Source organism: Pistacia vera, unplaced genomic scaffold, assembly GCF_008641045.1.
Source record: "Pistacia vera cultivar Batoury unplaced genomic scaffold, PisVer_v2 Contig303, whole genome shotgun sequence".
NCBI lineage: Eukaryota > Viridiplantae > Streptophyta > Magnoliopsida > Sapindales > Anacardiaceae > Pistacia > Pistacia vera.
Genome location: NW_022196117.1, coordinates 845,923 through 873,013, shown reverse-complemented (window position 1 = coordinate 873,013; position 27,091 = coordinate 845,923). Strand labels below are relative to the sequence as shown.

General features: G+C 42.5%; 1 protein-coding gene across 1 annotated transcript; it reads left to right on the top strand.

Moving 5' to 3' along the window:
- LOC116135835 (NAP1-related protein 2-like) lies at positions 1-23,691 on the top strand. The gene is made up of 9 exons (XM_031421549.1): positions 1-8; positions 625-683; positions 11,450-11,505; positions 11,608-11,630; positions 21,278-21,305; positions 21,537-21,608; positions 21,764-21,880; positions 21,976-21,990; positions 23,617-23,691. Exons 1-9 carry the CDS (start codon positions 1-3, stop codon positions 23,689-23,691), a joined length of 453 nt encoding a protein of 150 aa, XP_031277409.1.
- Positions 23,692-27,091: the final 3,400 nt, after the last annotated feature.

The window sequence follows — 27,091 nt, the reverse complement described above, 5'->3', positions numbered from 1 at the left end:
ATGGGAAGGTTTGTCGGCGCCGGCATGAATGAGATCTGGCCTGGAATACCCACGCTAGCGTTGGTGAGATCTGGCCAAAATGGAACCCATTTTGGCCAGATCATGGGTAGATTTTAACAGAAATGGGCTCAGGGGACGATTGGGGTTGCATCTAGGGTATCGCCGCTGCCGATCAATCACCGGTCGATTTTCATTTGGGGTGTGTTTGATAAGGTTCAAACATGTAGGGACTTGTAGGTAATTTTTAGGGGTGTATTTGTTGAGTTTTAAAATTTTTTATCAACCGGTCAACCCGGGACCCAGAAAATTTACCGGGTTTCACCCCGGGTTGGGTTTTAAAACATTGCTTTTAATAGGAAGTATAAATTCATTTAGTCAGAGACGTAATGAGTTTACTCTTAATAGATGAAACCATAATCTCTGATTAGATGATAGAATCAACTTATTACTCAGGCGGCGAATGAGCTTTACTCTTGATATTAGTATTACATGTAGTATGGACATAGATAACATTCATGTCTGTAGGAGTGCATTTGAGTATAAAAATATTCACTCACAAAATTTGTAATCAAATTTAATCTCATAAATTTTTCCCTTTTTTGTTAATTACCTAGATTAATGAAGAGCAAGTGAGAAAGTTTTAGAAGTGGAGCAGAAGTATAGTGAGATACGCAAGCCAGTCTGTTATGCCTAGAAAAGTAGGACTGACGCAGAACCCTGTCAGCGTAAGCGGTCAGAGCTTAGGTAAGTCCTGCAGCCATTCAAACGCAGCCACGTTGCACGTTGACGCAAGCGGCATGCTCCTGCTAGTGCAGTGGGTGTGCGCCAGGCTGGTGAAAGGCTAGAGACGATCCACGTGTCCAATCCCTGTAAACGTCGAGTAAATCACTCGAGCAGCTGAATAAAGGGACGCAAGGAAGGATTTGCATGGCAATCTGACCCACTCCTTGATTTAGTAATGATTACCTCAACTCATCCCACTATAAATAGAGGGTTCCTCTCCCGTTTGTGGGATTAGCTAATTTATCTTTGGAATAGCATATATATACTCTTTCTCTTTCTCCTGTAATCTCTTGTAAGTCAGCTCGCTGAACGCGACCTGACCTTATATAGGATTTGCTTACTTAAGCATCTGAACCACTTTAAACACTATTCTTCATCCTCTATTCAGTTCAATACCCCTGTACACGTGTGTCTTCTAAGTGAGCTCAACATTTCTCACGTGCGTTTAGTTGGTGTCAAAATCACGCATCAACAGTTTGGCGTTAGAAGGAGAGCCTGATTTAGTATTTGTCCTTCATCAAGAGAATCTCTGACTAATCGGTCCAACATCAAATGACTCACCAATTCGAATCTAAGTGACCTCATCATGGTGAGGAAGAGATCCCATAGGTACAAGAGGACACTTCTTTCGAAGTGCCCCTAGTCCCGCAAAATTTTGTGGGGGATATCCCTTCAAGCTCACAGCTTGATCCAGCCGTCATGAGCTACTTGGAGAGGTTCAATAATACTCTCCAAACGGTCAACCAAAGGCTGGACCGCTTGGATTGGGTCGCGTCGCCCGAATCAAATGATTCGGTGCCACCGCCAAAAATGCCTGCAAGTCACATGAAAGCTCAGAAAAAGGGCGATAGCCCGTGCCGCGCTTACTGCAACGCGTCAAAGGAAGGGAAAACATGTGGAGAACAATGGGCCTAGAGGCTCCGAGGGACTAGCGAACACCGACCTCACCCCTGGTAGAATACCCGTGGTACACAGACTCGGTGACATGTCACGGCCCGAGCTGTCCCGTGCCACGTCGCACGAGCACTCCCATAAAAGTACAAGGTAGGGAGATTCCCATTATCGCCAAAATGACAACTCCGATCATCATCGTGTGGGAAGTTCCCACCGTCTGCGGGTCGGTTCGCACCACCGTAGAGGTTGGGAAGGTTCCCCAGACCATTCAGCGCCATCACACGACTCTAGCCAGCGTGTGTCAAAAGTGGTCAGAACTGCCGATCAAGGTAAGGAGGAATCCGACCTTCAGACTTTCCTCAACTGCAATCGCAAGGGTTGAACTTGCGTTGGGGAAAGCAATCCCTAGATGGCTCCGCTGCCTCAGATTGAGGAACTACAACGAGCTCTGGATCAGCTAAAGGCTCAGCAAAATGAGCGAGGGCAGGTCGCAGAGGCATCTCCCTTTTCTCCGGCTGTGTTAGCCGTCCCTTTCCCATCCAGATTCAGAATGCCCGATATGCGGGTGTTCGATGGGAATTCTAATCCGCAAGATCATTTGTACGAATTTAACGACCTGATGGAACTTCACCAAGTTTCTGACTTGGCAAAATGCCGTTACTTAGCAGTAACTCTAATATCTCATGCCAAGCGATGGTTCAGGTCGCTCCCGACGGGATCGATCAGCTCGTGGAATCAGATGAGCTCGACATTCCTAAGACACTTCCAAGCGAACAGGAAGTTTTCAATGCCTTTGAGCTACCTCAGCAACATAAGGCAAGAGAGGGATGGATCCTTCCAATCTTACATCGATAGGTTCCATAGGGAACTTCATAAAGTAGCTCATACTCCTAAAGTGTCCATTCGGACTCTCATCATAGCAAGAGTTCATCCACAGATAGATCTATGGAAAGAGCTGTCGTCAGAGGACAATGTTTTCCTCACCCGCTTCTACAACCTTACGGAGAAATACCTCCGTATTGAGAACTCCGTGGCGACGCTCCACCGCCACGACCCCGGTCCTTTGGGCAGTGCGCCAGGTCGGGGGGAAAATAGGAGGGCTAATCACCGATGGGCTAATGTGATTAGCGAAAAGGAAAAAAGTAGCGGTTTGAGCCCAAGAAGTCTTATGCTCCAGTTCCTCGTCGGGATCGCGACAAGAGTCAATATACCCCTTTGAATGCATCTGTCTCAGCCATTCTTGACAAGTCAAAAGAGGCCGGACTACTCGGAGAACCTGAGCCCATGAAAAATCCCCCTTCAGCTAGAAACAGTAAAAAGTACTGTCGTTATCATCGGGACAATGGGCATTACACCGATGAGTGCTGAGCTCTCAAGCAAGCAATCGAAAAAGACCTTATCAAGCAAGGGCATTTCAAAGAGTATATTGATGACTCTCCTCCCGTAAGGGAGAAAAATCGAGAGGAACCGGGCAAGAAGCGTCGTGATCGCAAGGGTATCTGGAGCATGGGGATAATCTTTAGGGGACCACACCTCAGAGGGAATTCGCGAGGTGCCCAAGAAAGATATGCTCGCGCAGCCCATCACGACCCTATCCGTGTGATGAACACGACGCAGCGACCATCAAAGGTTCGCAGAGAGGAGGAAATAACCTTCTTCGAAAAAGACGCAGTCCAATTGCATCATCCTCATGATGATGCTCTCGTCATCACACCCTAAATAGGGCGCTGTGACGTCCACAAAATGTTGGTGGATAATGGAAGCGCTATGAACATCCTGTTCCAGCGAGCTTTCGAAAGATTGAAATTGGATGAGGCCGACCTGAAGCCTGCCTCTATCCCCCTATATGGTTTTACAAGGGATCACCTGATCCCCAAGGGAATGATCTTGCTTCCAATCATGCTGGGTGACTTCGACGAGGTGACCAGGGTCACTGAATTCTTGGTAGTGGATTGCCCCTCCGCTTTCAATGGCATCCTAGGGCGACCTCTACTAAGAAACTTCAAGGCAGTCACTTCGATCTACCATCTCAAGATGAAGTTCCCCACCCTGACGGGGATAGGGGAAGTAGGCGGATCTCAGCGTGCGTCTTGCGACTGCTATGTAAGGGCAGTGCAGATGGCGTGCAAAGGGAAAGACATCCCGCGTGGCATTCCCGAACAGGCAATGATGATCAGTCGGATCGAACCACAGCCTGGCCCAACTGAGGATAATATGGATCCTCTTATCTAGGAATGCCTTTCCAATGGGCCAGTTAAGGATCTATCGAAAGTGTCAGTCGACCAGAACGAGTCGAGCCGAGCTGAGTGTTGAGGATTGGAAACAATCTCAACCCTCAGCTCGCTACTGACCTATCCAGCTTCCTCAGAGAAAATATTGATGTGTTCGCATGTACGCATGCCGATATGGTCGGGATCAGCCCGAACTTCATTTGCCATGCCTTGAACATCGATAGTGAAACCAATCCGGTCCGCCAGAAAAGAAGAGCGATGGATCCAGAACGATATGCTGCCTTGAAAATCGAGATAGATAATCTCCTTCAGAATGGGTCTATCCGGGAAGCTCTCTACTTGAGCTGGGTTGCTAATCCGGTTCTAGTAAAGAAGCCCAATGGCAAGTGGCGGACTTGTGTTGACTTCACCGACCTTAACAAAGCTTGCCCAAAAGATAGCTTTCCCCTACCCAAGATCGACCAGCTCATTGATTCCACCTCCAGGCACGAGCTGCTAAGTTTTATGGACACATATTCAAGATACAATCAAATTCTGATGTATGCACCAGACGAAGAGTATACCTCATTTGTTACGGATCGGAGGCTGTATTGCTATAGGCTTATGCCCTTCGGCCTAAAAAACGCTGGACCAACTTACTAGCGGCTGGTTAACCGAATGTTTTCCAAGTAGATCGGGAAGTCGATGGAAGTCTATGTTGATGACATGCTAGTTAAGTCGCATGTCACTTCAGATCACATAGCGTATCTCGCTGAGATGTTCGATATCCTCCGGAAGTACAGAATAAAGCTCAATCCTTTCAAATGCTCATTCGGAGTATCCTCAGGAAAATTTCTAGAGTACATGGTTAACGAGAGGGGAATAGAGATCAACCTCGAGAAAATCCGAGCTCTCCTTGACATGAAAAGCCCGACCAACTGAAAACAGGTTCAGAGTCTCAGTGGCTGAATAGCGGTACTCAGTCGCTTCGTATCGAGGGCAACAGATCGCTGCTTGCCATTCTTCAATATACTCAGAGCCAATAAAAAGTCTGAGTGGACTCCCGAGTGCGAACAAGCATTCCAAAGCATCAAAGAGCACCTCGGACAGCCACCTCTTCTATCCAAGCCTCTCTCATAAGAAATTCTCCTATGGTATCTGTTCGTCTCTCAGTACGCGTTCAGTGAAGCTTTAGTTCGGGAAGAGAGCAAGGTTCAATGGCTAGTTTATTACGCGAGCAAGCGTCTATTGGATGCCGAGATGTGGTATCCGAAAATGGAGTGATTGGCTTATGCCCTGCTGATCACCTCCAGAAAGTTAAGACCTTACTTCCACGCCTACACAATCATGTAATGACCAGTTACCCGCTCAAGCAAGTCCTCTAGAAGCCAGTGGCATCGAGTAAATTGCTCAAGTGGGCCATGGAACTAAGTCAGTTCGATCTGCAGTATAGACTGAAGGCAACTATCAAAGGGCAGGCTGTTGCCGAATTCATCTTAGAATTCTCATATCACCCAATAAAGGAATTCGAGCAACAAGCCAGCAAAGTCACCCAGGAAACTGTTTAGAACCTGTCAACCTAGAGCCTATACGTCGATGGATCATCGAACAGGAAAAGGGCCAGGGCAGGCCTTCTCTTCCTAAGTCTCGAAAGGATTCACATTCATGGCATTCTCTATTTAGGGTTCAAAGCGACCAACAATGAGGCCGAGTATGAAGCTCTGCTCGCTGGATTGTGGTTGGCAAGAGAAATGGGATCAACCGTGATCAGCATCCACAACGACTCCATGCTGGTTGTCAACCAGATTTTGGAGGAATATCAAGCCAAGGAAGAAAACATAATCGGCTATTTGAAGAAAGCTAAGGCCGCACTCGAGCCGTTTAAGCACTTCACGATCATGTAGATTCCTAGGGATAGCAATTCTGTCGCGGATGCCTTAGCAAAGATAGCCTCATCGCTGGACTCGGACGCACCAGAGAACATTCCTATTCGATTCATAGAGGCCCCCAGTATCAATTTGCCCGAACAGGCCGTGAATGTAACTGAATCAGTCTCTTGGATGACCCCTATCATTCAGTATCTCCGTGATGGGATCTTGCCTAACAACAAGGTCGAGGCAAGAACCCTGCGAACAAGAGCTACTCGTTACACACTTATAGAAGATCAGTTGTACAAGCGAGGGTTTAGCGCCCCTCTTCTCTGATGTGTAACCGATGAAAAAGCAGACTATATCATAAGGGAGATACATGAAGGAATCTGTGGTAATCACATGGCCACACGATCCCTCACCAACAAGGTTGTTCGTCAAGGGTATTACTGGCCCCTGATTCAAGAAGACACCTACAACTTTGTTAAAATGTGTGACAAGTGCCAGCGGTTTGCAAATGTACCGTGAGCTCCTTCCCACCAGCTGGTAACCATGTCCAGCCCCTGGCCATTCTCCATGTGGGGAATCGATCTCATCAGACCCATGCCAGTTGGTAGAGGGGGAGTTAAGTATGCGGTGGTCGCGGTAGACTACTTCACCAAGTGGGTCGAAGTAGAGCCATTGGCCGCGATCACTACCAAAAAGCTCAAGGACTTCGTCTTCAAAAATATTTTGTGCCACTATGGGATTCCTCATACCCTTATCTCTGATAACGGGAAGCAGTTCGACAATGAGGAGTTCAAGCAGTTTTGCGACAAGCTGGGTATCCATAAGAAATTTGCCTCAATCGCAAGACCGCAGGCAAATGGTCAAATTGAAGCTGTCAACAACACCATCAAGCACACTCTAAAGGCCAAACTTGGCGCAGCCAAGGGAAATTGGGCCGATGACCTTCCTGAAGTTCTGTGGGCATACAGGACAACTCTAAGAACTTCCACCTTAGAAACTCCTTTTTCGCTACCATATGGCTGCGAAGCAATGATCCTTGTGGAGGTAGGAACCGGTTCACTTTGGAGGGACCTGTTCAACGAGACAGACGATGAGGCGCTTATGCGCGCAAGTCTGGATGTAGTTGAAGAATATCGTAGCAAGGCTCAGCTAAGAATTGCAGCCTACTGGTAACGCGCGAAAAGGTTCTTCGACTCTAAGGTTAGAAGAAGAGACTTCCAGATCAGCGACCTCATTTTGAAGGAAGTTCTTCTCGGTACTAAAGAACCGAGCGCGGGAGTTTTAGGACCGAACTGGGAGGGCCTATACCGCATCGCCAAAGTGATAAGACTGGGGACTTATCATCTCAAAAGGCTGAATGGTTCCAAAGTACCGCGAGCTTAGAATGTTGAACATCTCCGACCATATTATTAGTAATTCCGAACTCAGTTTCTTCTCGTAAAGATGTTACTTTTCTTAGTCCTTGTAAATAAAAGACGTCCTTTTGCAATTATCTTTCCATGTGTATAATTCTGTTCGCATAAATTTGTATCGATGTTATTGTAAACAATTAGAATGCGATCTTATATGTAACATAAAGTACGAAAATTATAAGTATTCATAACAGATTAAGGAAGCCATGTCTTTATTTATAAAATAAAAAAGGAGTACAAAAAGCGAGCATGGGAAAGGCAGTACAAAAAGTAAAAGCAATCATTGGCCTTCATCCCCAATTCCTGGAGGCGCGACCTCATCGTCCCCAGGCTGATCGTAGACTACCTAGCCGGTCGCGGGCTCCTCTGGAACATACTCCAGATGCTCTTCCAGGTCAGGTCTTCGGGCGGCCTCCGCTGCATCCTCATCGTCAATTCGCGCCATGGATTTGAGGATGTCCTGGTATTCCTTTAGGAGGTCAGACAGATCCATTTCGGGATTCTTCGGCCATAGGGCATAGATGGACTGAATTGCCCATTCAGCAACCTTCTTCTTGATCTCCAATTCTTGTCGCTGCATCTTTTCGGTCAACGAAGTGACTCGGCCCTGGCTAATTTGGAGTTCGGCCTCAAGCACCTACCTTTGCTTTTCTATGGCCTCCCATAGCTCTGCCCTTTTTCGCTCTACTCATAAGGCCCGCTGGGAGGTCGTTTGCAGCTTCTGCTCTTTCTCGCCAGCCTCCCTGGTGAGTCTGGCCACCATCCTCTAGAGCTTCTTTACCTCCTCTCCATGCTTCTCTAGCTCAACCTTCTGATAGTCCACCGTGCAAAGAGTAGCATTCCTTTCATTTAAGTACTAGTTCGCTGAAACGGTGGATAAGTCTTTCTCTGCTTTAGCAGCTTCTAAGTCCCGCTTAAGCCGCGCATTCTCTTCTCTCAGCGTGCCATCCCCTCGACAGCTCCCAACTGGACCTTTTGTAGGGACAAGTGCATGGAGAGCAAAGCCTGCGAACGAAAATAGTAACAAGTTAGTTTCCTTGCTACTGAAAAGAATAAATGTAAAGTCCTTGCCGAGGACAGCTCGTTCTACCTAGCTCAGGTGCTGAAGGGATATGGACATCAGGTCCATAGGGTTGGAAGCCACAAACTTCTCAAAAGCCTCCGCGAGCCCGTACTCTAGCAGGGTAAACCACTGGCAGTAGATGATCCAGAAGTTGCCTCATCGAGTCCAACACGGGTGTGTTCGTGCCCATACCTGCAGCAAGAATTGTATCGCCCACTGGTTCCTTGCCCGGTCTCCTCCCAGGGTCCACGGCTTCGCTCTGCCTTGTTCACGATTCCCTCGGAGCAATGGAGATATCGGTTACACCCCTGGAAGGCCCTCCCGAGGGAAACGCTTGGTAAGGCTGCGACCTCTCGGGCTGAACACCCAGGCCCTCTGGTTTGGACTCTGACTCTTCGGTCCGTAGTTGCTGTTGCTTTCGCTTCTTGGATTTTTGGGCCATGGTCTTGTGCTTCGGCTAAACAGCCGAAGGCTGGGGAACCCTAGCAGGTCGTACTGGAGCACCTGTCGGTGTCCTTCCAATGAGGGGACCGTTGGGAGCTGCTCTAGCCGATCCGGTGGCGCTTACTTAAGGGAAGGTGAATTGCCTTGGTCTTGGTGATCTAGGCACCTTAGGAGGCATGGTTGCTGCATGCGAATATCGTTAGCAAAACAGTTCGCTATGGAAAAATCAAAAAGCAGGCTAAGGTTAAGAAGCTTACTCGATGGGGTCTCTAAGGTCGCTTCGGGGTTGAAGAAACTGTACTTTCACAAATTTGCGGTTGTCACGAGCAGCCTTGCGTTGCGACTCTCTTTGGGCAAAAAATCGAAGGTAGTGATCCTGTCTGGATCCTCGAGGAGCGATAACCTAGTCGTTTTGTTAACTGTGAAGAAATAAAGAGCTCATTAGCGAAGAACAAAAGGGAAATTCGCGACCTCAAAAGAAAGGAGAACCTACTCGGCTCCAGAAAGTGGCAAATGTCATTGTATCAAAAGAAAAAGAACTTCGTCTTGTATGCCCTTACATTACTGGGGTAACTATGTATTCCCGCTTCTATCGTAGAGCGCTTAGAGAGGTAGAAAGAGTCCTTGTCCTTACTCTTCTTCAGGATGTACAAGCAACCGAGCTCCTCCGCGGTTAGCTCGCCTAATCCGTTTTTGCCGCAGGCAATATACATAGCCACTACTATCATATATGCGTTCGGCATTAGCTGTAGCGATGCAATCCTAAAATGATTGAGGACCAACCTGACAAAAGGATGGAAAGGGATTAACCTTCCACTCTTGAAAATGTTCTCGGAGATCACAGCCATCCCTTGTGGCAGACTCCGAGCTGTGTGTATCCTATCTTGGAAGACCTCCACACTGAGAGCGTATTGGTCTACCACCTTTTGAATGTCCTCGACAGTAATCATCAACAGGATCTCTTGAGGGAGACCCGCATGAGCATCCTGCACAGGCGAGCTGGTCCCCTCCTCAATTCTGGTCGTTGGGGAGTCCATTCTACTGTGGTTTGAAAAAAGTGACATGCAAGGAATCATTCAATCCTCGTACACTATTTCATATGATGACATGGAGGAGAAAGTAAAAAGCTTCCTCCCTTAAACCCTAGAAGAACCCTAACAAGAATACTTTTAGAGCCACCATCAAATGGCTCAAACCCAAGGAGAATATTTCATCTCCGATCAACTACTGCCAGACTATCATTGCACGACGACTATCGAAAACAAGAAATAATAATAAAAGTGGCAGAGAAACCATCCTTACCTCTTGGAATGAGAAGATGAATCCTCCTGCTTCGAATATCAAGCGCGCACCAGCCTGATAGACAAAGGACCAAGGCTCACAAAAATTTTTACTCTCTCTGAGAAGGTGAGTATTATGGCATTACTTGAAGTGAGCTTGGGGTTTTGTAGTGAAGGAAGTGGTGCTTTGGTTTCTCAAAGTCAAATGACGTTTGGGCAGAAAATGCATATGATCGTTGATCGTGACCACATGTCGCAAATCAATGAAGAAGAGTGACCGCCACGCTTCGAGAAACCAAATCGTCGTTCTCTTTCGTTGAAACACTCAAGCAACGGCACGTTTCCCTCCTCCACATTAAATGCGCCCACTTTCGCATTTAATGCTCTGATAGGGAATGTCGTTTCAGCATGACTCGTATTTAATGTGCATGGTTGGCATTTATTGCGCACAGGACACATCTATCAGAGCAAAAGATATTTCATCAAATGTATCAGCTACAAAAGTGCAACGGATAACATCTGAAGAGGTCATTATATAGAACACTCTTCGTCTTATGTCAGTTGCGAAGCGACGTGACTTTTCGATCTTGTCTTATGTCAGTTGCGAAGTGACGTGATTCTTTGCCTTCGGCAAAAATTCCGCTAAGTGGAATAAGGTCGTGAACTTCGGATAAAGACCATAATCATCGTTATGGCACTAAATATGATCTAAGAATAGATCGCTGACCCTTAGACTAAGTCATTTCAGGTCGCCTGCATGGAAACGTTTCTTTGACCTCTTTGCAGCTAGGTCGGATCGACCAGTATCTCGTCAAACGCATCAAATCAAGGCATAATATGTAGTTTCCAAGGTTCGATTCTCAAACCTTAAAAACTAGGGGACTTCTGTTATGCCTAGAAAAGTAGGGCTGACGTAGAACCCTGTCAGCGTAAGCGGTCAGAGCTTAGGTAAGTCCTGCAGCCGTTCAGACGTAGCCACGTCGCACGCTGACGTAAGCGGCATGCTCCTGCCAGTGCAGTGGGTGTACGCCAGGCTGGTGAAAGGCTGGAGATGATCTACGTGTCCAATCCCTGCAAACGTCGAGTAAATCACTCGAGCAGGTGAACAACAGGACACAAGGAAGGATTTGCATGGCAATCTGACCCACTCCCTGATTTAGTAATGATTACCTAAACTCATCCCACTATAAATAGAGGGTTCCTCTCCCGTTTGTGGGATTAGCTAATTTCTCTCTGTAATAGCATATATATACTCTTTCTCTTTCTCTTGTAATCTCTTGTAAGTCAGCTCGCTGAACGTGACCCGACCTCATATATTAATATGATACTAGTGGACGTAGGATTTGCTTACTTAAGCATCTGAACCACTTTAAACACTGTTTTCATCTTCTATTCAGTTCAATACCCCCGTACACATGTGTCTTTTGAGTCAGCTCAGCATTTCCCACGTGCATTTAGTTGGTGTCAAAATCACGCATCAACACAGTCTATGATAAGCAGAATGACATCATTAAATCCATTCCTGACTTCTGGTTAACTACTGTGAGTAGTTTGTTCTTATTTGTTTACATGGGGAAAACTATAATTCATGAACTATTATGATCAAAAGCTTTTTGTTGTTGACTTGTTTCTCCCTTTATGTAGTTTATTTGTCATCCTGCTCTTGGTGAATGATATGAACCCACTCCAATAACTCAACAATTTGGGCTGGGTCATGGGTCTTTCATGTACTTAGGTAGAACTTTCCTTAGAAAACCAGCTTGCCAAGGGAGGGTGCCCAAGCCTTTATAACTCACATGCCCACCCTTTTCCCTTTCAATGTGGGATCCTAACATTCCCCCCCACGCTTCGAGACCTATCGCCCTCCTTGGTCTTCTTTCCAAAGAGTGCTCGCCCTCATCGGCTACCCCGCTCTCATCGGCCTTTACTGCCCTCCCTTTGGGTCTTACTTCGCTTAGAAGCCTGTCAGCAACTCTGCTTCTCAACCCCTCAGGGGGCCCACTAGGCCCTGCTACGTGGGCTCCATGTCAGCCTCTTTACCCCTTGGGTGACTTCGCAGATCCCCTTTCCTTGGGGTAACAGCCCGAGCCTAAGGTCAGCCTGCCACGCGTGCACGGGATCATGCTCTGATACCACTTTGATAGAAACCTCCTTCTATCGCAACCTGCAAAACCACACATGCACCCCAAATACCTAGAATTCCTAATCACCCTAACAACCAACGCAAGACAAATCCTCTCAACTTGACTTTCTAAAATACCTCTACTGTCTTACTATTAATATTAAAAATAAACACCAATTCAATCATCAACAAGGTACACAAAGTATAATCCAAAAAATGAATAGCAACTGACAATAAGCAAATTGACAATAAGAGACAATAAAGGAAAAAGATAACCAAGATAACTAGCTGGCTTCGAGGGCCAGTACCTCCCCAACCCAAATTCTGTTTTACTTTTTCAATATCCCCAAACATTCCCTGTCAACTCTTTTTGTGCACAAATCCCACTCTAACATAATTTCTTTAATCCAATCTATGGATGCCACCTGTCCATTGCTTTATACACAATAAAATGCTATTTATCCTCTATTCACTCTCTGATTCTTTTTGCTAAAGACTTGCACTAAAGGGGTCTCATCATTACCGTCCCTAAAGAGAGCCACCTTGTCCCCAAGGTGGAATAAAGGAAATTAGAGATCAATGGAGGTGAATTCCTCCCAAGTGTTCTCATATGTGGGTAGACCTTTCCATTTAATTAAGACATCCAAAGTACCATTTAGAAGTTTCCGCGTACGTAAAACATCCTCCGGTTCGACCCTCAAAACAAGATCTTCATCTAGCGCCGCTGAGAAAGGTTGGGCAGTAGGTGGTGGGTACTTTGTTTTCTTGAGTTGTGACACATGGAAAACATCATGAATGCATGTTGTAGGGGGTAGATTCAAACAAAAGGCCACTGTTCCAATCCTTTCTTTACCTTCAAAAGGGCCATAGAATCGGGGACTTAGTTTCTCATTGTACCGACGAGCTAAAGAGCGAAGACGGTAAGGTTGTAACTTAAGGTAAACTGAATCCCCCACTTCCAGTTGAACTTCCCTCCTCTTTGCATTGGCATAGCTTTTCATTCGACCCTGAGCTTTGAGGAGATTCTCCTGTAACTCAGCTAAGATGACATTGCGAGCTTGCAATTGACAGTTCACTTCATCGATAGTTGACCCATGATCGAAAAACTTAAGAAGAGTTAGAGGATCATGACCATAAAGTGTTTTAAAGGGGTCATACTTGTGGAGCCATTGAATGTTGTATTAAACCAAAACTCGGCCCAAAAGATCCATTTAGGCCATTGAAAAGGCTGACTACCCATAAAACAGCGTAGATATGACTCTACACATCGATTTACCACTTTGGATTGGCCATATGTTTGAGGATGGTAGGCCGAACTCATTTGAAGTTGCGTTCCCGAATGTTTGAACAATTCTTTCCAAAAGTGACTGATGAATATTTGGTTGCGATCAGAGAAAATCAATTGAGGAAACCCATGAAGCCGAACAATCTCCTTAATGAAAAGGTTGGCGACATCCATGGCCGTGTAGGGATGTTTAAGTGCCAAGAAATGGTTGCACTAAGTCAATCGGTCAACCACCACCAAAACAGTGTCGACGCTATTTGCTTTCGGAAGTCCGGTGATGAAGTCCATGGAGATGTCTTCCCACACCTGATTAGGAATATATAAAGGCTGCAATAAGCCGGCAAGACTCAAAGCTTGGTACTTATTTTGTTAAAAAACCGAACAAGAGTCCACATACTCTTTGATATCTTGTTTCATGCCTTCCCAATACACCACACTGTTGAGTCTTTTATAAGTGCGAAAGAAACCCGAGTGGCCCCCAACTGGTGACGAGTGAAACTCATGTAGGAGTAGTTGAATGTGAGCCCCTTTCTTTGGTAAAACCAGCCGGTCATTATACAAGAGATGGTACCTAACTAATTTAAATGGTGGATGGCCATTGGGATTGAAAGAATCAACATGCATGAAGAGTGGTGGAGATGAAGAATGAAAGCATGAAAGCATGGATTCTAAAACCGGTTTTCAAACAAAGCTTGGAAAAGAGATTATACCTACTCCTTTGCTTTGGATTGATGAAGATTAGCTTCAAAAGGATGAAACCTCCACACTTTAACACCACCTTGAGAGATTAGAGAGTGGCCTTGGGTTTGAGAGAGAGTTTTGGTTTGTGTTTTTGTGAACTAGTCAAGAATGAACAAAAATGCAACCTTTTGCACTTATATATACTTGGGCAATATTGCAATTATTTATTTTTCACTTCCAAGCCCAATAAAATCTTATTTTATAAAGGGACCCCACGAATTTAATATGCTACCCTTTGAATAATCAATATTATTCAAGGGCCCATGTAAACTAAACTAGTTTACATTAACAACCCAAAAATTTACCCCTTTTTACCCTTTAACTATTAAAAGGTTATTTTTGTTCATCTCATTAATCTTAACACTTTAAGATATAATAATTAAATATAATTAATTATTGCTTGACCATTTTAACCCTTAAAATGTCACAAATGATTTCTATGTAACTATTACTATAGAAATCCCGTTATTACCCTCGGAAGGTGCTAGCCCTCTTCGGATAATCATTTCTCTCTCTCATCCTTCTCTAACTTCCCAAGGCTATTGGTGTGACCATGTAGGTCCACCGTGGATTAGCCGTGAGCCGGTTCTGGATGAATCCGGAAACCTGTCCGGAGGCCCAACGACTATGGTAAACATCTAGCAATGTGCCATAGTCCCTAAACCACGATGAAGAAATACTTCATCGAACCCATTTCAGATCATACGTACCATGCAGGTAAAGTCCCTCCATTGAGATATCCTAATCGAGTATGGATTCATGGAACGTCAAAATCCTAAACTCGATCTTCTACCGAATTGTCGATCAATATGTCCGGAACTTGTCATCACAAACTTACTTTTGTATGACTAATAATAGACTCTGGCCAGAGATTCAGTTTTCCGACATTTATCGATGTTCGTCTAGGAACTCGAATCCGGATGGAGTCAGCGGTACTCCCGATCCTATATTTCCGAGTCAATGGATCCCCTCTTGACCATCGTTCGTTTCCGCATATGAACAACGCATGACCAAATAGGCTTTATTGTACGAAACATGATTAGTCTCGTACTTATACACCGTATGAACCATACGCATCCATATCGGATCCGACTACAATGTCTCAGGTCAAAGGACTACATCGTGCACTGATATAACCAAACGATAAATCATTGACTACATGCTTTTCCAAGTGATTTGTCGTTATTCGGTCACGTTCGAAAAACAGTTCACCAACCATTAATCCATACCAATGCCCTAGTGACATGACTATCATCGTCATCCGTACTTATATCAACTCATGATATCTTTCGGAAGCATCCGGTATGCCTACTGTACAATATAGTTGCCCAAATTTATATTGCTTCCGTAGGGAACCCTTTTCGATAATTCATTTACCTATTAAATGAATCATCTGGACAATTCATATACATACTTTATTTTAAATGCATGACTGAATAAAGGAAGCAATTTACATATATGAATTGAAGAACTCTTTCTTCTATTATTTATGATATATATAGATACAAGACAAAATGCTCTGAAACCGACAACACGAATGGTTTCTAGGTCATACACTAATATACACTAACAGGGATCCAACAGTAGCTTTTGGACAATCCCAAGCAAGTTGTCATCTTGTTGAATAGCAGTCTCCAGTTTTGTAATCCCTGCAAAATAACTCACAGACAGCCCATTGAAATCAACCAGTTCACTTCTTCTAGATAACGCACCAGCTACCCGATTCTCTGTCCCTGGTTTATACTGGATGATAAAGTTCAAGCCTATCAATTTAGTAACCCATTTCTATTGGTCTTCACTCAGTAGCCGCTGATCTGTTAGGAAATGTAAGCTTCGTTGGTCTGTTTTAATGATGAATAGTCACCCCAATAAGTAATGTTGCCACTTCTGAACCACAATTACGATAGCCATTAATTCGCGTTCATAAACTGATTTAAGCTTAGATTGTGTGGATAACCCTTTGCTAAAAAAAGCTAACAGTTTACCCTCCTGCATCAGAACAACCCCTAACCCACTCCCTGAGGCATCCGTCTCGATGATAAATTCTTTAGCAAAATCTTGCATAGCCAACATTGGTACTGATGTCATGATCTGCTTAAGCTCATCAAAGGCTTTTTGGGCTTCAAGATTCCATTGAAATGCATCTTTCTTAAGTAAACATGTAAGAGGAATGACTATTTTCCCGTAATCTTTGACAAACCTTCAGTAGTATCCAGTTAAACAAGAAATCCATGTAATGCCCTGATATCCTTAGGAATTGGCCACTACAACACACTGTCGATTTTGGAAGAATCAACCGCCACCCCATCCTCCGAAATGACATGCCCTAAGTAGTCTAATTTTTGTTGGCCGAAGAAACATTTCTTCTTGTTGGCAACCAATTGGTGTTCTTCAAGTGTGCTAAGGGTGATCTCCAAGTGACGAATGTGTTCTTCTTTTGTATGGCTGTAAACCAATATATCGTCAAAGAAGACCAAAATGAACCGTCGCAGGAAAGGTCGAAATATGTCATTCATCAAGGCTTGAAAAGTGGCTGGGGTATTGGTTAAGTCGAAAGGCATGACTAAGAATTCATAATGCCCTTCGTGTTTTCTAAATGCTGTTTTGTTGGTATCCTCATTCTTCACTCAATCTAGTGGTAGCCCAACTTCAAATCCAGCTTAGAAAAAAATTGAAGCTCCTCCTAACTCATCAAATAATTCATCCACCACTAGAATAGGAAACTTATTCGGAACCGTTATCTTATTTAGAGCCCTATAATCAACACAGAATCTTCATCCGCTGTCTTTCTTTTTCACCAGTAACACTGGGCTGGAAAAGGGACTAAGGCTGTAACAACTGCTGAAAACTAATACAATGCATGCATAATAACAATATAAAATTTGGGCCCAAAACTTTCTTTTCATTATAAGTCATATGTCTTTTATACACAAAGAGTACTGTTTACAAAATTCGTTTAAAAAGACAAAACAGGGGAAACAGTGTAGCTATTTCTCTTCGCTTGCCGACGCCCCTCCGACTGCATCATCACCTAGATCCTGCATCCACAAAGGAAAATAACGGGGTGAGCACAAAATAATGCTCAGTAAGTAAAAACCTCTATCTTCTTTGTCTTCCCCGTATGTATAACTCTTAATTCTTTCCTTATACTATTTCTGTTTCTAATAACATCATGGCCTCATCTTACCGAGGTAGGCGGCCGGATGGCGTTCACATAGCACCATCTCACTCTCTATGACTATCGGGTGGAATTCACACAGTACCAACCCGTTCTTAGTGACTATCGAGTGGGGATCACAAAGCGCCGACTCGGTTTCCTAACTATCGGGTGGAGATCACCTAGCACCTACCCGTTCCTCATGACTTTTGGGTAACGATCACCAAGCATTAACCCGTCTCTAGTCACTATCGGGTATGTCACAAAGCATCAACCCACTTCTACTAAATGTCGGATGATGATCACAAAGCATTAACCTAACTAACGGGTGGTGGTCACAAAGCATCCATCTGTGTCTAATACTTATCGGTGACGATCACAAAGCATCGACCCATCTCTAAGGGCTATCCGGGTAGTGATCACAAAGCACCAACCCGATTCTCATAACTATCGGGTAATGTCACAAAGCATCAACCCATCTCTACTACTCTTCTAATTCACTCTATTCTAGCATTTTCTCATCTCTCTTCCCTAGAGTAGTTGCATTCACCAATCTCTACTCATGAGTAATTGTATACACAAGGTTTCTTACTCTTTCTTAGGTCACTTTTCAATGCACATAATAACATAGGGTGGTTCATCTCCACTAATGCACTATGAAATGCCAACATGCAATGTTGCAAAAAAAATTAAGGTTCATTACTCAACTCAAACCTCTACTAGGCATTTCATCAAACAACTCAAGTGCATTATAAAACCCTACTATAGCAATGATCCTAAATCTTTCTCTAACCATCCAAAATGGGGAGAAACCCCTACACATAACCATAAAACCTGTCAAAGAAAGCACTTCCAAAAAGGGATCCACAATACCCCTTCAATTTCATCTCAAACTACCTTTCCCAACCCAACAACTCATTTCTCATATTTGCAAGGTCTAAACATTCACAAAGCATAGAAATCTCTATTTAAACCTCCATACATGGCATATCACATGTATATCACATACATACATCATTTCTATCAAAACCCTAATCAAGAAAATTCTTAAATCTCAACTTGGGTTGGGGTTTACTTACCTTGTTATGGAGAGACTTCACCAACTCTTCCTTTCACTTGGTTTGCTTGACTTTTTCTCTACTCATAACCAAAAGAACAAAAACCCTCAAACTTCAATATAAACTAAAACTCACTAATCACACAACTTAAATAGGAATCCTTACCTTAGAAAGCCTTAGGTTGATTTTCCACCCCAAATCATTTCAAAAACCCCTTGGAACTCCTTGATCAAAAGAAAGAAAAGTTGAGAGGAGTAAGGATGGAGAGCTGCGTTTTTGAGAAGAAGAATGAGGGGTTTGCTTACTCTTAATTCCTTTTAATGAAATTTATACCAAAGCATTCCCATTTTGCCCTTACTCTTCTTTGGGAATTCTATCTATATCCTTTGATTCATTACAAACTCACCCCCATATCAACATATACTCCATGAAAAATCCTTACAAACAACTCCCCACTTTTCCTGCTAATTAGGGGTAGAAAGGTCAAATTGCCCTTAGGGAAGAAAATATCTAAAACTCAACCAACATTTTAAACGGGCTGTCGCCGCGGCGAAGAAACTTCTGTCGTCGCGGCGAAACTGTCCAGCAGCTTCCCCGTGGCTTCAACACCTCTTCGCCGCGGCGAAGATTCTTCTTCACCCCGGCGAAGACTGAAACATTAAACTTCTTCTATTTTCAACCAATTTCAGGGCAAACATTCATCACAACACTCAATCGAACAATCTTACCATAAGAGCGAAAGAAGAAACAACAACTACGTACCTCAAGTGGGGCGTTACAAAGGCTGGGTTTAATGATTCAGAAGTTAACATCTCACCCACCAATTTCTCTATTTCATTTTTTTGGTAGTAGGGATAGCGGTAAGGTCTAATGTTTGGGGGTTGGGATTCGGGAGTGAGGCTAATGGAATGATCTTGGGTACTAGGCGATGGTAATCTTGATAATGAAGTAAAGACTGACTGAAACCGATTCAGAACTGGTAAGATGCTATTGTCCCCCTCAAATTCTAACTCCACAAAATACCCATGTCCCTCGCGTTGGATCGTCCTAAGCATAGCCTTTAAAGAAATTAGGGTCTTGCTTAAGGCAGGATCACCCAAAATCTTCACAACTCTGTCTCCTAACTTAAACTTCATCACTTGTGTTTTCTAATCAACTGTTGTCTCCCCCAAAGTTTCCAACCAAGCAATACCCAGAACCACATCCGCACTGTTCATCTCAAATGGGAAAAAAATGTGTATAATTGGAACTCCTTGGATATCCAGTTGCACCTCCATACATTCTCCCTCACATCGCACTCTATAACCGTTACCAATTCTCACCTCGAAAGTCTATGTCTGCATCACTGATATCCCCAATTTTTCTATCACACCCTTGCTAATAAAATTATGTGAGGCTCCACATCAATCAACACTATCACTTTAGCCCCTCTGATTTTACCCTTCACTTTCATAGTTTTTGGACCCAAAATACCCACAATATAACTAATCGAGAGCTCCGAGTCATCTTGAAGTTATTCTGCGACAGATTCACCCAACTCACCCCCACCATTGTTCGTCTCATCCTGGTTATCCTTCTCATCAATCAGAATGACGTGGAACTGTTTGTCCCTACATCGATAGCTTGGAAAGAACTTTGCATCACACCGAAAACATATCCCATACGCCCTTTTTCTCTGAATCTCGAGTTCTGTCATTTGTTTGAAAGGAAACTCCCTTTTGAAATTCAAATTGGTCGGTGGTCATTGAGCGGAGCTGTTGCTGCCGCGTTGGCTGTCGCTCGGAATAGCATGGACATGTCGATCGTTCCAATTTCGGCCTGTCTGCACACTGAAATTTGGGTTTTGGTTTGCGTTTTCATTTGCGTTACATGAAGGTGTCATCAGTTTAGACATATATGAATTCCTTGACCCGTTTTCATGATGCCCCAAACTCTTACCCAACCCACTATTATGAGTCCAAGCCATTCTATTAACTCCATTTACCCTTCCGGGCCTTACACCCTTACTTAGCCCATTCTTCAATTCATCCAAGGCCCAATTTTTCTCTTCTATTTTCTAGGCCAATTCAATCAGTTGGATTAGTGAATTGGGCTGGCCCAATCTAACTTCAGTTTTAATTTCTAGCCTGAGTCCATTTAGGAAAGCAGCCCACAATATGTCTTCTTTCTCATCTCTTAATGGTGCAGAAACTGCTTCTAACTTACGCGGTAATCTTCCACAGAGCCAGTCTTCCGGATTCCCATCAGTGCCTCATATGGTCCTCCCTCTTGGGATCCACCAAATCGATGAAGAAAAGAGAGTTTAAACACAGGCCATGATGTGATTGGAGCATGGATTTCCATCCATTGAAACCAATTTATCGCGTCTCCCTCCATACACACCACCACCGTGTTCAATCGTTCCTCCTCCGCCACGTGATACACATTAAAGTATCGTTCGATGCTAAATAACCCCCTATAAGGATCCTCACCCATGAATACTGACATTTCGATTTTTCGGCCAACAAATTCTGGTCGACTTCGTCTAGTCATTGTGTTTTCACTGTTCGTATTTGGGTTAGGTTCCTCATTCTCCTCCTCTTGTGTTTGGATTCGGGTTCACTAGTATTTCTATCGACCCACCCCTTTTAGCTCTCCTAGCGTCTTCCTCGTCTTTGCGTCTAATCCAAGCTTGGATTTCCAGCAAACAGTCCCTCATCGTTCCCATGTCCTTCTCCACAATATCTAATCTGTTTTCCATCCTTGTTCTAACCATACTCCGATCGTTACTACACTCTAATACCACTTTGATAGGAACCCACTCCAATAACTCAACAATTTGGGCTGGGCCATGGGTCTTTCATGGGCTTGAATAGAACTCTCCTTGGAAAACCGACTTACCAAGAGAGGGTGCCCAAGCCTTTATAAATCACATGCCCACCCTTTTCCCTTTCAATGTGGGATCCTAACAATGAACTTTTGAGTAATGAGGATCAAAAGGTTTGAATGTTGCTCTCTTATGAATTGATGTTGAATTTTTGCAGTAATTTATTTTACAGCTTCCATTTTTGTTATCCTAAGAAATTGAACTACTATTACACTGTTAGATTTATTTAAGCACATCAACTTTTAACCATGATGCTGGAAAAGTAGTTGTCTATTTCTTCAATTGATTTGTTTTTCCGCTTAAAAATTTTAATTGTCCGTCTGCTCTCCTTTTTACCTTGATAGATATGTAGGCACTTGAGCTCTTTGGAGGTGGAGGATTTTAAAGATGTCAAATTTGGATACTTTATTACATTTGTAAGTTTATTTATGCTATTCTTCTTGATTTTGTGAGCAATTCAAAGCTGACGTTTTATTCAGACTTACCTTTAGTAGTAGCAATGTCAGTTCATGCTCTTTATCGACTGGGAGATGTACTGATGTGTTTTTATAAGTTTCTTTTGATTTTTCAGAACTTCAACCCCAATCCTTATTTTGAGGATTCGAAACTTACAAAGACTTTCACCTTCCTTGATGATGAAGGTTCAATGAAAATTACTACTACAACAATCAAGTGGAAACAGGGAATGGTGGGGATTTAATTTTTCTGTTTAGTGCTTTCTGACAAGTGTATCTTTTTTGTTCTGCTTTGGTTTTGATTTGATTACATTCCTTTTGTATAAAGGGTTTACCGAATGGAGTTAAATCATGCGAAGAAAGGTTGGATTATTATTCGTTGGCAAATTTTGTAATTCAGAACTTTTATTTCACTGTTGTGGTTATCTGTTGGTTTTCCTGTATTGAGGATTCAATCTGAGGACATATGCGACAAACTATAATTAGTTGCTTCTAAAATTGAACTTATATAGTAAGCTTGATGAGTATCACTCTTCTGATTTGGAGTTTTCAAAATCTTTAGAAATGTTTTATGTGGCTGAGCATGGTTTGCCAGGGGTTTAAAATTTTCAGTTAATGGTACAATTAGGTATCTGTGTTTAAAGGGTAGAACTAGGGCTGTTCAACGAGGCGAGCCGCTCGCGAGCCGGCTCGGCTCGGCTTGAGTGCGGCTCGTTAACGGCTCGCCTCGTCTGGTATCGAGCCGACTCGGCTCGATTCGTTAGAGAGAACGAGTCGAGTTCGAGCCTGCCTCGGCTCGGCTCAATAGGCTCGTGAGCCGAGCCAGGCTCGAATTATTAGGGGGTTTTAGGCGTTTTTGTAAAGTATGGGGATTAAACTGGAATTTTCAAAACAAAAAGTTTGCAAAAATAACAAAAAAAACCCCGACATTAAAATCCCTAAAACGCGACCGAAACCCATTCGCTAACGAATCCAAACCAAATCAGACTGAAAACAAGAAGAAGAAGATGGGAGGAAGGGGAGAGCAGTCAAAACCAAACAAATCAAGCAAAGTGTGGTTCAAATATGGTAAACAAGTCAAGATGCCGTTGGGGTTTGGTGTGTTGCCATTTTGCTTCTCTGTGAGGTTCCTCTTTTCTCTTCTCACTAGGGAACCTTGTTAATGGTTGGTGCTGGTGATGGCATTGTTTTTGGGTGGGCTGTGTGATTTGTTTTTGGTTTTTTCTTTTTTGTTGGTGGTTGGAAGGTGGGACAAGCGGCTTTGTTGGTGAGTGCTCTGGGATTATGTTTTTTTTGTTGGTTGTGTCATGTGGTAGTATGGTTCTCTTCAAGGAAGAAGGAGGCAAGGCTTGGAGGCTACTAGACTTTTTGTTCTTGGAGTGTTTACAGCAGATGGGTGCTTTGCAGGTGGCTGGTGTTAGCGGTCTGGTGTGTGACTTCTCTATTGGCTGGTCTGATGATGGATCCCAGTTTTCGTTCAGCTGGTATGGCTGTGAGAGTGTTTCATGTGGTCTCTCAAAGGGGGTTTTGAGATGCTGGGGGTTGGGTTCTCTGCTCTTGGGTTTTAATTTTTTTTAAAAAAAATAAAACTGCATATTTTAAACCCCAATAAAAGTGAACAGATGGCAAGCGGCGGTGCGGCTCCTTCAGTCCTTGTGCCATGTATTTTGTTTCTTACTAACGTTTTTTTTTTTTTTTGACACCCTGTCACCCCCCCCCCCCTTCATCCTCTTTTTTTACTTTTTCTTTTTTGGGGCCCTCATTTTCTCTCTCTTCTCTACATCTGTGTATTTTGTTTCTTACCATTTTTTTTTTTTGAAACCGTCTCATCCTCTTTCTCTTTCTTTACTCTTCTTTTATTGAAACAGTAAAAATTTTGAGAATTAAACAATTACACTTCATTCACAACTTAGAAGGAAAGGGAAATTTAGTAAAAAAATCACAGTTTAAAAGAAATAAAAAAGGGCAGACGACAAACAAAAAAAAAAAACAAAAAAAATTTGCAGACAAAAATTACTGTTTAGAAGAAAGGAAAAAAATTTAAAGGGAAATAAGAAAAAGGGCAGGCACCCAGCGAAATTTTGTAAAAAAAATTGAAAAAAAAAATTATTATTTGGAGATGGCTCGCGAGCCGGCTCGAAATATACTAAATCCACTATCGAGTCGAGCCAAGCCACATAATTTCTGGCTCGGCTCGGCTCGACTCGAACTCGGCTCGTTTATTTATCTTCTCTCACGAGCCGAGCTCGTTAAGCCGAAAACTCGGCTCGGCTCGGCTCGATAACACCCCTAGGTAGAACCATTGTTGCTTTGAGGAAGCCTTGAGAATTCACTTTTTGGGGTCATATTTGAAACCTACTTATCTTCTCCATGTTGGGGTCAGACTTAAGGGTTACTAGGCTTCAACTATTTTGGTTTACATATATTTATGTCCCTGAATTGTTTTAGGTACCAACCACAGATCTCAGGCTATTTATTAATTCCATTCATGTAAATTTATTACACTACTAGAAAAATCCTCTTTCTTGACAGAATGAGTTGATAGATTTTTTTAACTGTTCTAAAAAACAGTTAAGAATTGTAATTCTTGACAGTTTATGAACTGTTAAGAATTTGAAATAATTCATGATCGTTTTAGATGATTTTTAATAATTATTAACTGTCAAGGATTTAGTCAAAAATAAATTATACAAATTTTTTTCTTCACAATTGTAATCTCAATCCTTTAACAGTTTTTAACTGTCATGAATTAAGTTTTAAAAAAAAAAAAAATTTCATTAAGGCAAAAGTTTCCCACCGCTCAAAAAGTCGAAGTTTCACTAACGCAAATTTCCCACCCATTTCACCATTTTTTTCATGAAGGCAAAGGTTTAGGGTTATAAGATATTAAAATATACAATAAAATAAAAAAACCAAGAGATTCCCCCCAAAAACCAATTATCTACCGCCCAAAATTCTTTCGTCCAAAAACCAGGAAATTTTCCTTCTCTTCTACCCAAAATCTCTCTTTCTCGCTCTTCCACTGAATCGTAGAATCTCTCTACAACGCTGATTCATTCTAAATCCAACTTCACGGCTCAAGGTGATTATTGTTGTCAATAATATTTTCAATTTAGGGTTCTAACTTTTAATTCTTTCATTTCAACTTCATCGCTCAAGGTGCTCTCTACAACACTGATTATTGTCAAACACTGATTTTGGTGGGAGAAAAGCTTTGGTTTCGTGGAGCTGTTGCATTTTGGTTATTTTTTGGATTTTATGTTGGAGAGAAGTAGAAGAATTTCTTAAAATGCTATTAAAGATGAGGATGATTTCTGTTCCCTTTGTTATTCAGAAACATGCCGATTTTGCAACCACGGGAATGTTATTGGCGAAGCGCTGTATGCATGCTACAGGTTTTTATTGTATGTCTTAACCATTTTTTCTGGGTGAGCATTCTACATTTTTTTTGGTTCTTATTGTTCTATTGTAATGTATTTTCAAGGATCTTGCTACTCCAATCAGTGAGACTACTACGAAGGTCTTGGTGTTCCTAAAAATACGAGCCAGGATGAGATAAAAAAGGCGTTTCATGCCGTGAGTATTTGAGCACTTAATACGCTTTTAAGTTAGGGAATTACATTTTAATCATGATCATAAGAAACCCCTTACGGTAGTGTAAAAAATCTTCTGATGGATTGTTCTTTCTTTTCTGGCATCTTGCAATCACTATTAGCTGTTCTTTATGGGGTCAGTGGCTTAATTTTTCCTTAGCTCTTTAAAATAGGTGGCTTTAGTGTTTGGGTGAAAACTATGTGCACTATTTTTACTTTTAGGAATAGTTTTGCTTGTGGAATCCTTAATGGAACTTGGGAAGGTACACCGGAGATGCATCTAATTTTACTAGTACTATGAATCTAGGGATATTTGAGGTTAGCAGCGTTGCCAGATATTTTTCAACCACTTATGCCATTGGGAAATCATGTCTGCACTTGGTTTAATGTGATTATCCATCATCTAACAGACCTTTTATTCTTATGGTTATTGTCTAAGATGTTGGCATCCACAAAATCGTGCAGCTTGCCAAGAAGTATCATCCAGATGCAAATAAGAATAATCCTTTTGCAAAGAGTAAATTTCAAGAGATAACAGTGTTGGAGTAGGTGCCCTAGAACCAATCTATTATTGTAAAATTGACTCTGTAATAAATGTTTATTTATCAATAAAAGGCATATTCTTCTATATCGTGTAAATCATAGTTATGTGTAATGATATATGTCCTTAGAATGGTAAAACCGTGACTAGAGTATCAAGTGTTTTAATTTTGATAGTAAGAACCCTATGATCACATATGGTGGCTATTCTAGAAATATCCATATCTCCAGTATTATTCTAACCATGGACATAAATAATACGATAAGGTTATCATACTGTTGAATGACCTTGTCGAAAGGCAGTGACTGATCTCACTTATCAAGGTTGTTTGTCGACAACCTGGTACAACACATGGGTGTTTGCTAAAGACAAGTTCACTGGACAGACCCACAAGCGGATTCCATATGGATGGTAACCCCAGTGTCTATAGAAGAAATCCTCTAACGGATAGTGGTGCATGTGATCCTTAGACTTGAGATCACCGGAGCACCTTGTGTACCAATTAGTGTAGTTTGACACTAGCCCAACGTAATTCTATTTAGAGCTATCAATTCGGTAGTGATTGACTACAATAAGAAGTATATCGAGACGAGGCTATGGTGGATTGACAAAGGATTCATCATTTCTGGGTACGAGATAAGTTATCTCACTGGGTAATTCAGTAAATGACAATGACACTAAATCTGTGGCCACAATGAGATTGAGTTGATGCTCAATCCAATATATTATTTCGGTCATTGGTCCATTAACTGAATACAAACATGTCGAGGATATCTAAGGTTGACATTATTTATGTACCCCAGTCTCGATGAGATAACAAATGATGAAAGGATTGGACTGTAAGGTTGTTAGTGAACGACCCAGTTACGTAGCGGAAAACAAAAACATAAACTACATGGACCGTTCCTTAGAACCAAGATCCAGGTACAAAAATCACAGTTTATACAATATATATATTAAATCTGCAGAAAAATCTTTTCAAGGTTTAAGGAATCATACTCACGTTTGGAGGCTCCTCCAACTTTGTCTCTGAATGTATTTGCTACCGACTCAAGTGTAGGATCGAACCGATGTAGTCCACACGAAGATAATCGCAATGAACTAAAGAGGGATGTGCTAGATCCTCTTTAGTATTAAGAACAAAGAAGAAATAAAGAGTATTTGATTTTTCAATCAAAACTAAAAGTGGCGTGGGAGAGAGTATTTTGGGCTGGAGGGTTTTGTTTTCAATGAAAAAGTAATGAATGAATAATCTCTTAACTTTTTCAATGAAACCTTTTTTCTTTTATATTGATCTTTTAATTGCCCTA